The sequence below is a fragment of the Notothenia coriiceps genome, unplaced genomic scaffold (assembly GCF_000735185.1).
Source record: "Notothenia coriiceps isolate Sejong01 unplaced genomic scaffold, NC01 NC01_scaffold00034305, whole genome shotgun sequence".
In the NCBI taxonomy this organism is placed as follows: domain Eukaryota; kingdom Metazoa; phylum Chordata; class Actinopteri; order Perciformes; family Nototheniidae; genus Notothenia; species Notothenia coriiceps.
Window position 1 is genome coordinate 53,235 of NW_011367006.1, and position 15,355 is coordinate 68,589.

Below are 15,355 nucleotides of genomic sequence, written 5' to 3' on the forward strand. Positions count from 1 at the left end.
ATTTTGGGATGCTCCGATGCTCTGCTCTGACCTGAGACGTAGCTAACAGTGATGCAAAGAGGTGATGATTATCTCCTGTCTCACCTTTTTTTCCTCTCCCCCCCTTTCTCCATGACACTTGGAGCGGGGGAGCACATATGGTGAAGAGCAAAGACTTGGCAAGGTGTATAAGGCACACACAGAACACTTTGTGCCAGAAAGCATGTGTGCACGACGGGGGGGGGGTTTGGGGAGCGTCAGTTGTGATGCTAAGGTGCCACCCTTCATTATTTTTGGTCTTAGTGAATCAGATCTAAAGGACAGATGGGACGAAATGTTGTAGCTGCTCCTGTTTGAACTTAAACGTTATGTATGGAGAAAGACAGGGTTTTATGAATCTGTCGTAAAGCTTGTTTGTGACATTTTCCTTCGACCTTCCCTCTCAGCTCATGCGTAACAGATTTGCTTCTCTTTTCAAGCCAAGCGTTCTTGAAAACCACACGAGGAAAAAAACCCTGCCACGAAGAGAGGTTTGTTCCAGCATCATTGTCAACAAGTGCAGTGATTTTTAAAGAAGTGACAACTTTAAAAAAACATATCTCTTTGTACATCTGGATTGTTTTATACAGAATAAAAACGGTAAACAATGTTCTGTATTAAACTGGCAAAATAGAACTCAGTGCAGATATATACACACAGAGGGACTCACAGAGAATACAATCACACAAACTCAAGTTCAAATATTGACACTCACACACATACACACTTCCAGTAGACAAAACGAACAGTATGTATAAAGACTTTCCCCCCAAATATTATTACTGTCATGTATTTCACAAATGTCTACATGGGGGAGGCCACACTCAGGCAGCGAGGCAAACACCTGGAAGACTGTTTTGTACTTACTTTAAAAGCCCAAGAAACTAAAATCATGTTTATGTTGTCCTTGGACTCATAGTGCTCGGTGAAAATGAGTGTTTTGATGCACAAATTAATAATGGAAACATTTTATCTACATTTGATTTAGTAATATATTAGAGTCTATAACCCTAACAAAGTCATTTACTGCCGGCTATCATAAATTGTCAGTTTACCTAAATCACATTTTATGGGTAGGAGAGAGAAATAAATAAAAGATCAGCTTTCTAGATTTTTCATTAGAACTGCATCTCATTAAAAATGTTGTTCTATTCATGGCTTGCACAATATTGACCAATTGTCAGGCGGCTCTGTTGAACATTTTTTGGTCTTCTTCGAAATAACTGAGTTGTGATTGAAAAAACGTAGGAAAAAAAGCTAGTGAGGGGACATTGAGTTTTTTTATCACGAGTACAAGAACCCCTCTTGATATCAAGCCATGCAGGGAGTTTCCGTTTGAGTTTCTGTTGTGCTGCTGACAGCCTTCCCTCCAAAGAAATATGATTGAGGTTCATTTTGTTTGTTGAGCTCAAATGATAAATTTAGCCATTTTCACCGCCTTCTCCCAGTCCCAGTGAAAACAATTCACTGTGGGGTTTGTGGATTATGAGATTAACCAGAACATTGTTTCTGGAGAGACATGCTGCTGTCTCTGAAGCCATTTCAGAGGCAGAGCATTATATTGAAATACTATTTATCTCTTTGCATTTAGGGCGGCGGCGGTAATTTCAGGGGATCAAACCCACAACATATACATCTGAAACTATCTGCCTGGCTTAGGGGCAAATTAGAAAATACTGTATGTATGCGTGTCAGTGATTTAGGTGGACCGGCCCTAACCTCAGTGACCTCCCCTCGCCTTCAGCTAACTTCAACACTACGACTTCTAATAATACCTTACGTTCACTGTTATTATCAAGGGCTGTTTTCAAAAAATATCTTCGTCTTATCCTAATTAAGCTGTTCATGTCCAAAATACTCACACACACACACACACACACACACACACACACACACACACACACACACACACACACACACACACACACACACACACACACACACGTTGGCTTTTTGCTTATTTTCTGTGTCTGGAAGAACAGGTTGATTCTCTACGGTTTTTTTTAATACCAAAAAAGAAAAACACAACATTAATCACTTGACTTTTTTTCTGTCCATCGGGAATTATTTTCCAAAAAAAAGTAACTTTTTTTTCTGACACTGGTCAGCATTAAATGTTTACATCCTTTTTTTCCCATGAAGATCTTCATTTGGGGTTACAGCACATCACCCACATCAAGCACAGACAACAAAGGGTTCCAGCCAAGGGACAATTATTACAGTGGTGCCAGAAAAACAGGGAAAAGTGAGAAAATATCAAACACATGAACAGGGTGATGAGAGTCCGATTCCATCTTAAATAACACCCATCCCTCTTCCATTGCCTGTGTCGGTTTTCCTGATTTTTCAGGCGTTTTGGGGGTATGGAGGAATAATGACAGGAACAGAAAATATCTGTAAAGAAGAGGCGAGGTGCAGAGCGTAGCATTCTTCATTGCTTCATCAGGTGAAGTGGGTAAATGGATTGAGTGCTGCAGTCTTGCCGCCACAGAGAATAGTTGGAATATGATTTTGGTCCATTTTTGGTTGGTAGTTTGTATTTATGGGTGGTAAGAGGTACTGCTCTGATGTTAAACACTGGGAATGGCTGACAAGGGAGAAAAAAGACCAAGGAGCTTCTGAATGAAAAAAATCTCATAGAAATAGGCCACAAGGAGGAAGTGAGTAAAGACATCAAAGCCATTTTTAAGTTCAGACAAAGAGATGAGACGGGGGTCGGGTGGGAATTTAAACTTGATGAGGGGTTAAAATGTAAGGATGCTGTCACAAGGGCTGAGGGCGGAGGATATCAAAGAGGCCTGAGAACAAAGAGATGACACACATTGTCTGCACCCAAGACTGTAGTTAGGGAGTAAGGGGGATGTGCTGAGGGGAGGCTGAATCGTGAGGGGAGAAAACACTATCGGCATGTTTGAGGTCCCTCAGGCCTTCAGAGCATGCCACTGGGACACGGGGTTACGAGGACGACCCATCATGTCTTTCCAGTGTTTTACCTCTGCAGGGCCGCTCTTCCAGGAAAGATAAATCTGTGAGAAAGAGAGAGTCAATGTAACCCGAGCACTGTCACACAGAGATTGATGTGTATTTGTAAGGAGCTTTATCCCCCGAAAAAAAGGAGTAAGCAAATGTTAAGTCTAGTCGTGATTTCGCCACTAAGCCTGCCACTCTAATCGGAATTTTACTCGGAGATTTCACTTTCTGAAATATGCGGAGAAAGGCTAATGCTGACTCTAATGAAGTTGAAAAGCTGAGTCTTTAAGTAATTCTTATGTGGGAAGAAACGTCTGATCCGTACATGTAACAGTATATAACAGTATACTGTACATTGTACAGTATACTGTACATTGTCCTCCGACCAGCTTGAACTTATTTATGAGTGTGGTTATAATAAGCACCATATTATTACTGCTGTGTGTAGGCAGATAATATATGTGGTTAGGACGGCAATTACTGAAGATGTGCATGAATGACAGAGAGCGAGGTGGCTCATCCCGTCAGTACACAGCGCAAAGATTATTATTACAGTGTCTGAAGAAACAAGCTTTGGGGTCTTTCCAATATTTTGTTAAGAAATTATACATTTTTGAATATGTTAGAGCTCTTTCCTCCAGTATCTATACTTAGAGATATGAGTATTACATTTAAATACAAGGAATTGGAGCTGAAGAGATGCTTGAGTTGCATAATGATACATATATATATGTAACAGGATAAACATGTGGAGGAAAATAATGAAATATCAGCCAGAAAGGCAATGCATTATCTAACGGGTGTGTAAATTCCTAATACATTTCCTAAGAAGTTTTCTGTAAGTAGCAATGTAATTTGGCAATAATTTAGCTGAAGCTGAGTGTTAAATTGATACATTGAACTAATTAATTCCAATTAATTGTTGAGCTAGCATAGCGGAAACTCTTTCGGTCCTGAATAAACTCATTTTTCTTCATGATGAGCCCGTCTACAGGAAACATCCTGAGACAAAAAAGTAAATAATAAGAAATAACAGATCTTAACACACTTTCTGTATTTAGTGTACATGGAAAATGTCCTTTCTAAGGAGTGGCTGTATTAACATACAAGTGCATGGACCTGTATTTGCCTGTACATCATGCTTATTTTCTTTAGTATGTCTTGATAAAAGCAACTGTTCACAATCTAAAGGAAGTGTTTTGAGTTCTTCTCATATATTAATTAATTTACAATGCAGAATATAGCTAAGTTTTCCAGCAGGGGTCAGTAGAGCCTGGTTCATTGATCAGCTGCTGATGGTCTGTCAGAGTCAGGAAACACAGAGGAAGAGAAGAAGAAGAAGGAGGAAGAAGAAGAAGCGAAGAAGAGGGAAGAAGATACCTTTCCAATGACATCATTGCGACTGAGCCTGTCCTTGTCCATGACGGTGATAATGATGGTGGTCTCCCTCAGCACGTGGGCAGGCACGTCGAACGGGAAGGACTCGTTGAAAACCGGGTTCAGGCAGCGCTTCATGGTCACCGTCTTCTTCTTTTCCACACGCTTGTCCTTGTGCATCAACCACAGTTTTACATAGGGGTCTGAGGAGAGGGGGATATGTGTTTAGTATTATTCCTGTTTACCACAGTTCAATATGAGTTCGTCAGGGATTTGAGTGATAGTACTTGAGCATCAATAATGTTTAAGGACAATAGAAGGACATGGGGAGGAAGGATCATCTATACCAGAAGTGCCTCCAATGTCCATGGCTTTGAGGTTGCGGGCTTTGATGATGCTCACAGTGATGGTGTTGGCTGTGGGGTTGTAGCACAGAGACACAAGCAGATCCCCTCGACTCCCCTGGAGAAATCACAAACAAAAACAGCAAATTATTTACTTCTTCATCCCGTTTTCACATCGTCTTCCTTTCTGTTTGCATTCTGTGTATTTCTGTTTCTTCCTCTGGCTATCTCTGTTGTCTCCATCTACCTGTCAGCCTCTCCTTATTCCCTTCTTTCTCTTCTCCCACCAGCACGTTGCCACATTTCCCCTGAGGGCATCACGGCAGCCAGGAATGACATCACCCGTTACATACTGTCCCATCCTCTCTCTCTCCCCCCTCCTCCCTCTTCCTCCTTCCTTCCCTCCCCCGTTTTCCTTCTTACTCACGCTGCCATCGCTACATGGTTGCAGCTCCTTCCAGAAAGTCTGCATGTTAGCCAGGTCCAGTTTGTTGAGAGGGATGGACACCTCTCCTATGGGGTCGTTCCTGCTGAAGCGGTCGTAGTCCAGAACCTGCAGGTACAGAGTCCTCTGGACCACCTTATCATAGGGGAACCCTGAAAAACAGCACCGTCCCAGTAGGACACAGTGAAGGCTCAAAGCTCAAGGCTCAAATCGGCCATACGAACAAAGCTACAGAGCAGTTATGACGATGAAAATCATAGGTCACAGTAAAGGGAAAAGCCTGTGAGTGCCTGCAAGTGCAAACATTGTTATTTCATGTATTATGTATGTATTAGGAAAGCTTCCTCCAACAAACCTTCAAACAGGAAGGTCTCGTTCCAGTGAGGGTTCAGATTCTTCCTCTTGACTTTGGTCTCCAGTTTGTGCTTCTTATCTGGCAGCAGGTACAGTTTGACAAACGGGTCAGAGGTGCCGGAAAAGTCCTTGGCAGGTAAATCCTGGCCTTTGAGGATTTTGACAGTAAGGGTGGAGTCCTGAAAACTGTATCCGACACTGAACTGAACACGACCCAGCTTCTCACACACCGGAACCTCGTGGTCATCTTCCTCCGAACCTGGAGACAGCTAAGGGACACAGGAGGAAGAGGAGAGAAGTGTTTTTATTCAACTATGTGGTAGCTTCATTGAAATGGAGGAAGTATTTACTTATTCATTACTCTATTTTGAAAGAAGATAAAACCAGATATACATTTAGTGTTGTTCATAAGACGTGCAAATTACATTTTTAGCACTATCTACAAATACAGAGGAGTATTTGTAACTATTTGTATCATGTATCAACCAAGTTTATTGATTACCTTCACTGATATAGCTAAATGACATGTACACATATTAAAACCATCTTATAGTATAACACTTACAATACAATACAGTAACACCAACTAGAGCCAAACAACCACAAAACAAATGTAAGCACGACTGCACAACACCATGGAGTGCCTCTCACAGATGTGATATGTTAGTCAGGTAACATGGCATCTGTCCGTGATGACGCAAAAATTATTATAATAAATGATACTTGAAATCTCAGTTAACAGCTCACTGGTACGTCCACACAGCAGCTTTAAAAAAATCTTCCAACGCTTCCAACGCTTCTCTGCCCATTGACTTTGATTGGGGGTGACGTCACTTTGCCTCGCTTTTCGCCAAACTGCATCGTGGGGAAGCAAAGCGAAGATTTCCAGGATTTTCAGGATTCAAAAGTTGAGCAATGTTCAACTTTTGAAGCTGAGCTGGAAGAGTCAGCCAATCAAATCCCGTTTATGCAAATCTGACAGTACAAGCGCTAGCCAATCAAACCGCGTGTAAGCTGGGAGAGCCAGAGCACAGTTCATTTCCTCATATTCCAAACGAGAAATTACGGTAGCAAATCACCCGGTTCTTTACGACCAGAACTATTTACCGGGATACAAACTACAATCACTTTGGACATGATCTCTGTAAAGTCTGAACGCGCTTCACCAACCCTCTGAAGACCCTCATCATTTACTTTGGCTATTAGCACTGATCTGAATTGGATCCTTCTTGAAACGAGGCTCATTTGCATTGAAAGGGGCCAATTTTGCGCCAAATGTATGCATATTTTATCATTTAAATAAATGCAAATTGCACAGGCTCAATAAAATGGAATTTGCCCAGCAGTGCAGTTAGGTGTGATTTTCAAAATCAGTGTTTTGAAAATAACAATGTTTTTCGTTGTGTTATTTGCATAGGTGAAGTGGCCGCAAAAGCTGTGCACCCACCTGTGGGTCTTTTATATAATATGGAGTAGTGAATGAGTGATGAACTGATATTTTATTTACTCAGAATCAGAGAATATTTGAACATTTAAAGTTCGGAAACTGAGGAAACTACATTTCTTGATAAATACCATGTGACACATTTAAAGGCTCCAGAACAAATCAAGCAATAAGACCTTAATTGAAATAGTTTTGCCTACAGGTGGTCAAGAACAAATGTCAAGGACAACTACAAAGTAAGATCACATCTCTAAACATTTAACTGATTCAACTTTATGAAAGTAGGATTTATTGCAGGGGTGTTGCATTTATCTGAATATGTTTTAAGCATGTGAACACCATTAACTGACATTCTTGTTTAAGTTTATACAAAATGTAATATTTTAAGAATCGGGCCACTTTCATCTGACAGGTGTGTTCATACTAAAAGAGGATATTGGACTCCAATCCACAAGTGGCTCTAATTTTGCACTTCAATATTAAAAATCCAGCTCCTAACTGGCAAGTAGCATAATATGGTGCCATATGGCTGCTGTTAGCTGTGTGATAAAGGCAGAAATTGTGCATGGCTGTGTGGAGATGAGAAGCAGATTATCTGTTGGTAGACAGACCCTGTGACGGATGGTGGCGTGGCCTGGAGGGAGTGAGAGAAATCCAGTTTAAAAGTTCTATCTGATGGGGGAAGCGCTAGAGGCATTACTCAAGGAGCAGTTCCAGAAATGTAATATCCAATTCTGTATTCTCCCACATATTTCTAATGGCGCTGCTCAGCCTCATTCTCCATGCTGAATATGATCACTTTTCATTATGCAGTCCTCCACCCAACAGCTGGCCTAAATTGCTTTCCCCCTTTACTGAGTTTGGCGCTGTCTCTTTTTTCCTAGAGTCCTCCGTGCTCATTCGATTCTTTGAATTCTTCTCTATTATATATATATATTTTTAAACCTAAACATCGCGGTAAATACAAATTATTTTAGAGAAAAAAACACGGCCGGTCTAAACAAGCCTTTGAAGGATGAATTAGGTGATATTTTACATTTTAGCTGTGAACAAATGTATTCAAATACAGAAAACTGCTATTGTTTGAAAAGCATTTGTTAAAGCTACAATAGCCTGCTAGTTAACAAACAAATTAAACCTTTTTCTAAATTAAATGTTTGTATCCATCATTAATTTTTATAGATGTAGCTTATGTTTTCTGTGCCACAGATATTGTAGGCTGGAGAAAGTCAACAAACACTGAGAGACCGAGCTTCGCATTGCTGGTTTTGGTCTTTTAACATGTTGACACACCCACCAGCCCTCGAAGAAAATAAACCATCAGCAGCCTGAAGCACTTATAACCCTCTGCAGATGTGTGGATGTGCTTTGACACAGGGGGAAAGACACATTCACACCACACTATCGCTGGCTCTGTGCGCATCTCAAAAAATGAAAGCAGTGTCAGAGTACATCCTGATAAGAGCCATGTGATGCTGACAGGACCCCCACCCTTCCTCCCCCAGCCCCTATCACCTGAGACGCTTGAGAGGTTAGGATATATATACTCTGACGTTCAATGCCATTTCTCTGCACCCTCTTTTTCTAGTCTATGAGAAAAAGCCCCATATACACCGCCACTGCTTTTTCTACAACAGCACAAGTGGCTCAAAAGTGCAGGATGGGTATTTTCAGCATGAAAGAGGGTTGTGTCATATATAAACGCCTTTGGCAAAACTGCCCAGAATGACTATTATCATTAAGCGCCACCACTGTGAGTTCCTCAGACACACCATGAGACCCACATAATTACACACTGCTCATACCCATCTCTGCCATATTCTCGCAGCACCCACAGCACTGCGTGTTCTTTCGCAGCTAATTACCGAACCTCGCTGAAGAGACGCACAGAAACCCCCCCCACCCTCGCAGTGTCTCCCTCCAGGGTGATGATTACTGTATGTTTCAGTTGGCTGAGAGACTGCATGGCAGAAAAACTAACTGTGATGTTCTACAGGTGAGTGGGATGAAAACAGTACTTTTTGAGGGATGGAAGACTTGTGAAGCGGAAACACTTCTCAAAGGATGTCTCTGAATTGTGTAGGCTTTCTTTTTTCACTTTCTGTTCCAGAACTCTCTTATTTACAGTAGGTGGAAGGCAGATACATGTCATGTGTAATGACTAAAAAAGGATAATTCTGGTTAATTTAAACTTATTTTAATAGCTTTTCTATCACTTAAAAACAAACATGATGGTCATTAATTACATAAACATTAAGGTCCTGTTTTCTCTAACTTCCTTGTTACAAGGCATGCATGTTACTTTCATCATAGATTATGAAAGATGATCTGGAAGCACCATTCAAGTCTCTCAGCCGTCTCATTTATTATGATTTAAAAGGTTTTGCTGACAGCAGTCCTCCTGCTCTTAATATGGATGAGTTATCAGCCATGCAGGAAACAGACAGACCACAGATTAGTTTGTGGTGTATCAATAACACGTGTGTCGCGGGGCTTCAGATATACCGTGTTGATAGTGGGTGTTACCATGTCACTGGTGACGGAGTTGGCCAGGTCAGACACGGAGGAGTTGGCATCGTGACGGCGGCCACTCTCGTCGGGGGTCTGACCTCTGGGGCTGCTCCCTGCTTTACCTGGAGTCCTGTTTAATGGACACAAACACACACATATTAAAGGTCACCTTTTGTGCAAAATCCACTTTTTCATGTATTTTATACATAAACATGTGTCCCCTCTGTGTAAAGAGATTCTAAAAGTTTCACGAAAAAGATTCCCTCACTTTCTCTCCTGATCCATTTATATACAAACCTGTCTGAAAATGAGCTGATCAGATTTTGGCCACTTTATGATGTCATAACGATTTTGTGGCTTGTGTAACCATTAGCCAATCACCAACCAAGGTAACACCCCCCCACCTTATCACCTGAATCTCCTCCTAGAGCACCATTGTGTTCTTTTTAACAAAATATCTCTCAGAGGGGCGTGGGGAGGGGCTCCTTATTTTCATCTAAAGTAAAAGACAGAGAATCAGCACTTTTGAAACAGGGCTGAAACAGAGGGGTTTATGGGATGCTGCAATGCATGATCTGTTTGGTATTTGGAGCCAAACACTTCAGAGACATGTTTTGTATATATCTGAGACCTATAATAATGTAGTGAAAAATAGGGGACCTTTAACATGCTCATGCTCCAAAAATGAATGTTTTACCTCCATCCCATCCAACACTTTTCCTCTCTAACACTCTTGTGGCTGAATGGTAGCAACCTGGTTCCTAAATGTTGTCGAAGCTTTGAGGTGAGGCTGTAATGGGAGACTCTTAAAGGAGCGCTTGCAAAGTGATGTCAGATCCACATAGCTCACTACATTTGTAGCAATAGCCAGAAATGAGTTAGCTTAGCTTGGCATAAAGAATACAAAAAAGTGGGAAATAGCTAGCCTGGCTCTGAAGAAAGGGAACACCTACAGGAACCTCCAAAGCTCACATTATATCCAGTTTGTTCCATTTTGGTTTCCAGTTTTTACATTAAGCTCTTCAGGCAGATGCTTTGTATTAACTGTACAAACATGGGAGTGTTATCAATCTTCTGATCTTATTCTCAGGAAGTTAATAAGCATATTTCCCCAATAAGGGCTAAGTATGACTTTAATGCTCCTGGTTATGGATTGAGTTGATGGTATAATTGTAATTTTTGAGTGTCAATATACAAAAACGTGTATGATTCTCAAGCAACGGAGGTAGTGGTGAGCCTCACTGCTGTGGACTGCAACATTGTTATGTGAAATAAGCAAAGTCATCTAGAAAAATAAAATCTATTTTCGAGTATAATTAAAACAAATAATACACCATTTTGAAACTTTCTCCATCACCATCTGTCACTTCACACACATGCCATCAACTAAAATGTAATTTACAGAACAGGACCTTTAGAATTAATTAATATTATATCAAGGCAGATAAAAATAAATAAAAATTGGAAATACTATAATAGGTAAAGACTAGAAATGTGTCCTGGCTCCTATTATGTATCCATTTGGTTAACAGGAAATATACAAAGACTTGTATTGACATATAAGACTAATGAGCACTTAGAGAGATGACCCAGAAAGAAAAAACTGAAAGAGTGAGAGAAAGAGATAGTGAGCGAGTAAGCTGGTAAACTGTAAGAACAAACAGGTAAAAGCAGAAGTGAGATTAGAAGAAGGCATTGTGGGAATTATGATCTAAGAGAAAAGATACATTGCAAGACTTATCTGTTGAGAAAAGTGAAGGAGAGGATTTGTCTTTGTTAAGAATCTGAGGATTAATAGATTGAACAAAGCGAGGTTGCGGTCTCAAATTAATGTGAGACACACAAAATAACACACACAAGCTGGAAGAAAAATCGAAGCAAGGAAGTGTGGTGGGATTAAAGCCTGGAGAAAAACAGAGCAAGTTTGGTTTGGATAAAGAGTCAGTAGCAGAGGAGAGGAAGCAAACTGACACGTTACACAGGCAAGAAAATAAAATGAGACTGTGAAGGATGGGTGAGAGATGGACAGGGTTTGTGCGGCAAAGAGACAAGTAAAAGCAGAGCGAGAGTGAGGAGGAGAAAAGGATATGGTGTGTAAGAGAAAGAACTGATTTGTCACTCTGCGTTTATTTCCTGTGATCTGCAGGTCAGAGCGCCGACAATTCAGTGCAGACTTAATATAAAATGTAATGTTATACTATTTATGCATCAGCTGATTAATAGATCTGAAACATCAGAGCATTTTTTATCCAACAGGTCAAACTGATGTTCAGAGAAAGGGCAAAACGTCATTACAGCTGTTAATATCATCCTCAGACACATCAGGGAACAATGTGTTAACTGAAAATAATTATATAACACCTGGCAGTCACACACATTACACCTGGGGCCGTCTCGCTCTGCCACTTCCTTCAACCTGAACTGTGGTGCTGTGTTCAAGATTATACTCACTGTTTAACCCAATAAAAAATGTGTAAACTTATAAAGCATGCCAGATCTTTTAAAAATATTTACTATTACAGGAAGTCTATAAATACCTAAATTAATAATCAAATTACTTTTGTTATTATTATTAATGGTTATATGATCATTATTTTATGCATCTGAAAACATGATTAAGAAAATTCTGGAGGATTTTTTATTAAAGGTCCACTTGTGAACTTTATACAAGGTCACTGGTCCGGATCAATGCCAGTAAAGTCAACCCCCAACATCCGTAGTTTGAGAAGCCCTGCGCTACAGGGTGTACTTTGAAAAAATATGACATGGGACCTTTAAATCCATAGATTTATAATGGGATAAAGGTCATATTACGATGCTTTGGGTCATAGGCAGGTTTGGGTTTTTCGAAATGTTCTTTGCTGAGAAAATCTCCAAATTCATTTGGTTTTAAAACAAAAGTACCCGCCTTTATAGGCATTCCCCATTTTGACTATTGAGCCCATAATATATGCCTGTCAGCTGGGTCTCTACCCAAAGAGTCTATGCTAACTAGTAGGGGTGGTTTGCTCAATGACTGCCTATTGAACCCCCAACACACGAGACGGAGACCATATGAATCTTCAACAATCAACCTTACATAAATATTTTTTTTTCATTTCATTCTAATGTGAATATTTGGCGACAAATCATCTCAGCCATGCAGCGCACATGCAATACTTTAACACAGTGCATATAAAACTGCTGTAGTTAATACAGGCTTGCACATATCATGCAGGTTTTTTCCTAACAGTAAATATTTTCACTGCCCCATGTACTCCAGCTAAGAGGGAGCACTGAACAACCCGAGAGTCTGACTGGTTCTGTAATATTTATATAAATTTGATGCAGTGCAAGCCAAAGGCTGTCAGTCGCACCAGGAAAATCGGAGTATGATTCTGCAAAAAAAGGTTTGGACAATAAATGAGCATAGCAGATATGTTGTTATTATTCTGGTAGTTGGAAGGCAGGCAGGACTACAGGTAACTGATCAAACAACTGTGTTAGAGGAGACTTCATGTCCAAACCGGGAGGCAATCAGTTGGAGATCTGAAGATCTAAAAAAATCGAAAATGAAAAGAGAGGGTTTTATTAAAGTAACAGCAAGCAAATCAAAGCAAAGTACCCTTCTCATTTCAGGTTGATGACCTTATTTATCGGCTCAAAACATGCAGCATCATTAACTGCCAAGTTTTTTTTCCCTCTTCTCTCCTGCACTTCTCTTTTTTTTCAAATTCAATTGATTGCTTTTTGTATGCATAATGTGCCATTTTAAAATACGAACAGCCAACAAGTTTCAGCAGTCAAAATTATTTCTATATAATCCCTGATTCTTTAGGCTGGGGCATACAATAAGTGGATAAATCAGAATAAAAAAACACACTTGTGCACCAGCACCCTGCACCCCTAGAGGATTTTGTTTTAAACAAGTGTCTGCTTGTCAAAGTCACCACAGATTTACGTATGGTGACATGAAAGACAAATAAAGAGTGGCTGCTGCACAGAGTGTCCTCAAATCAAGACTGTTTACCCTGCAATGGCCTGCGGGACGCGGAGCGGTTGGGTGCGGTAGTGAGGTGAGTTTATCCATGCATGTAAATATACACATTTACTCGCTGTCAAATATACACACTCCTGAACACACCCATATACACACACACATGCAAGATGCAGCAGGCATGGTGCTATATAACATCTCAACCTCACATGATAATAAGTGCTGCAGAAATACACTCAATGAAAATAAGTGAATTATTCTCACTGCAGTGTATTTATTTATTTATTTATTTATTCGTATTTACCGAGATAGCTAGCCATAAAGTCAACAGTCTTTGTCCCAACAGAAGGAAAACATCATTTGTTGCCCCTTTGATGTTGGTGACTATCTCGTCTAAAACACCCCTTACATAATTCATTCTTTAGAGGTTGTTGTAACCATGACTACTGAAAAGTGTGCTCCCACTTAAGGTTGTACTCACTACCATCATGTATTTTACAGGGGGTTGCAGTAACCATGGTAACAGGAGCCTTCAAAAGAGGGCAGTGGGAATCCAAGGAAGTTCCTCAGAGAGGGGCATATATTGAAAATAGCTAAAAGCCCACAGAGCAAAAAGTGACCACACATTTCCAAAGACTTGGAAACACTGCTGGAACACACTCTTCCCTCATACCTACACTTCCCGAAGCCCCCGTGACCCTGTGAAAATACCACAGCAAACCCCTGGGTGTGTGTGAGCTCATGCTGAAAATGGCTGATTCATAAATGCCAAAAAAAGTGCAGAATAGCCTCCAGCCATGATACTCAAAACAACAGGTAGTGACAGAAATGAGCAATTACGGAGCTACCTTCTTCGCCTGCTAATAACAGTCTGGGTCGTCAGACTGAAACACAGTATATCACTCCATTTGTTTGACTGTAAAGGCAAATTAACTAACAGCAGGTCTATAAAACTCAACAAATGGGCACATACACGCTCGACTCTCCTGAAGGTGGAAGGCGACGTCCCTGGAGAACGACCACATCGATCTGACATATCGAACCTCTAAGCCCTGACTCCTGACCTCATGGCCTCAATCTGGAATTGAGTTGTTAGCCATCTTCTGTGTTATTGGACAAAGCAGGTCATTAATTCCCAGGGGACAATACAGAAACACATTATCTCTTGCTATATGTCACATGCGTTTTGTCTATTGGAAAGTCTGTTTTACATTGATTAAAAAAGACTGAAAAGGAAAAGTAAATGCTTCATTCACTAAGGCATGATAAAGGTATATCATGCAAGTAATTACAAGATAATTGACTGGAGGAGGTTATTGAAGCAGAGAGGCAAGGTCAGAAGATTCAGAGCAGGCAGAGTAACGTGCAGTCCACATTCACTGGACGACAAGAATCTTAATCAGTATTTTAACACACACACACGTGTCATAATCAAATCTTTGTAACCATACCATCCGGCATGTCTGGTGTGCACACCTGTTTGTTTAGAGATGGAACTTAATGAAGCAGGCCGTTTCTAATTTCTTAATATAACAAGTCTTAGGACAAAGAAGTAATTGCAATAAAAAGTATTTCAAATGTTGTGCACCATTTATCTGAAAATATATTGATTTCTATTTAAGTTGCATTTTAATTACATTTCATAAGAAACGAGGAGGAAGGGTTTTCCTTTTTTCTTTGAAGATGCTGCCTGGATTATAATGAGGAATCAGTAAAACTCACTGACATGCTGATACTGAAGGTATCTGCAAAATGTTTACATTCAATATACTTCATTTGTTTTGAACAGCCACTATACCAGCAGATGCATGATAACAACTTTAAATAGTTCTGTTGAGGCACTCACAGCCTTTAGTTGAGTTTAGGGAAAGGAATCATCCATGGCATTGTTTTAATACAAACAAATCAACAGTGAC

The 15,355-nt window shown here is 40.3% G+C and overlaps 1 protein-coding gene across 1 annotated transcript in view; it reads right to left on the reverse strand.

Annotated features, from left to right (window-relative positions):
- Window positions 1–89: 89 nt before the first annotated feature.
- The window catches only part of syt7b (synaptotagmin VIIb), a 37,843-nt gene continuing 22,577 nt past the window's right edge, over window positions 90–15,355 (reverse strand). Inside the window, exons 7-12 of the mRNA XM_010790476.1 lie at window positions 9,458–9,593; window positions 5,510–5,777; window positions 5,137–5,306; window positions 4,713–4,827; window positions 4,369–4,568; window positions 90–3,044 (exon numbers count right to left, since the gene is read on the reverse strand). Of these exons, the coding sequence (XP_010788778.1) occupies window positions 2,940–3,044; window positions 4,369–4,568; window positions 4,713–4,827; window positions 5,137–5,306; window positions 5,510–5,777; window positions 9,458–9,593 (994 nt within the window). The 3' untranslated portion in view covers window positions 90–2,939. The remainder of the gene's footprint in view (window positions 3,045–4,368; window positions 4,569–4,712; window positions 4,828–5,136; window positions 5,307–5,509; window positions 5,778–9,457; window positions 9,594–15,355) is intronic.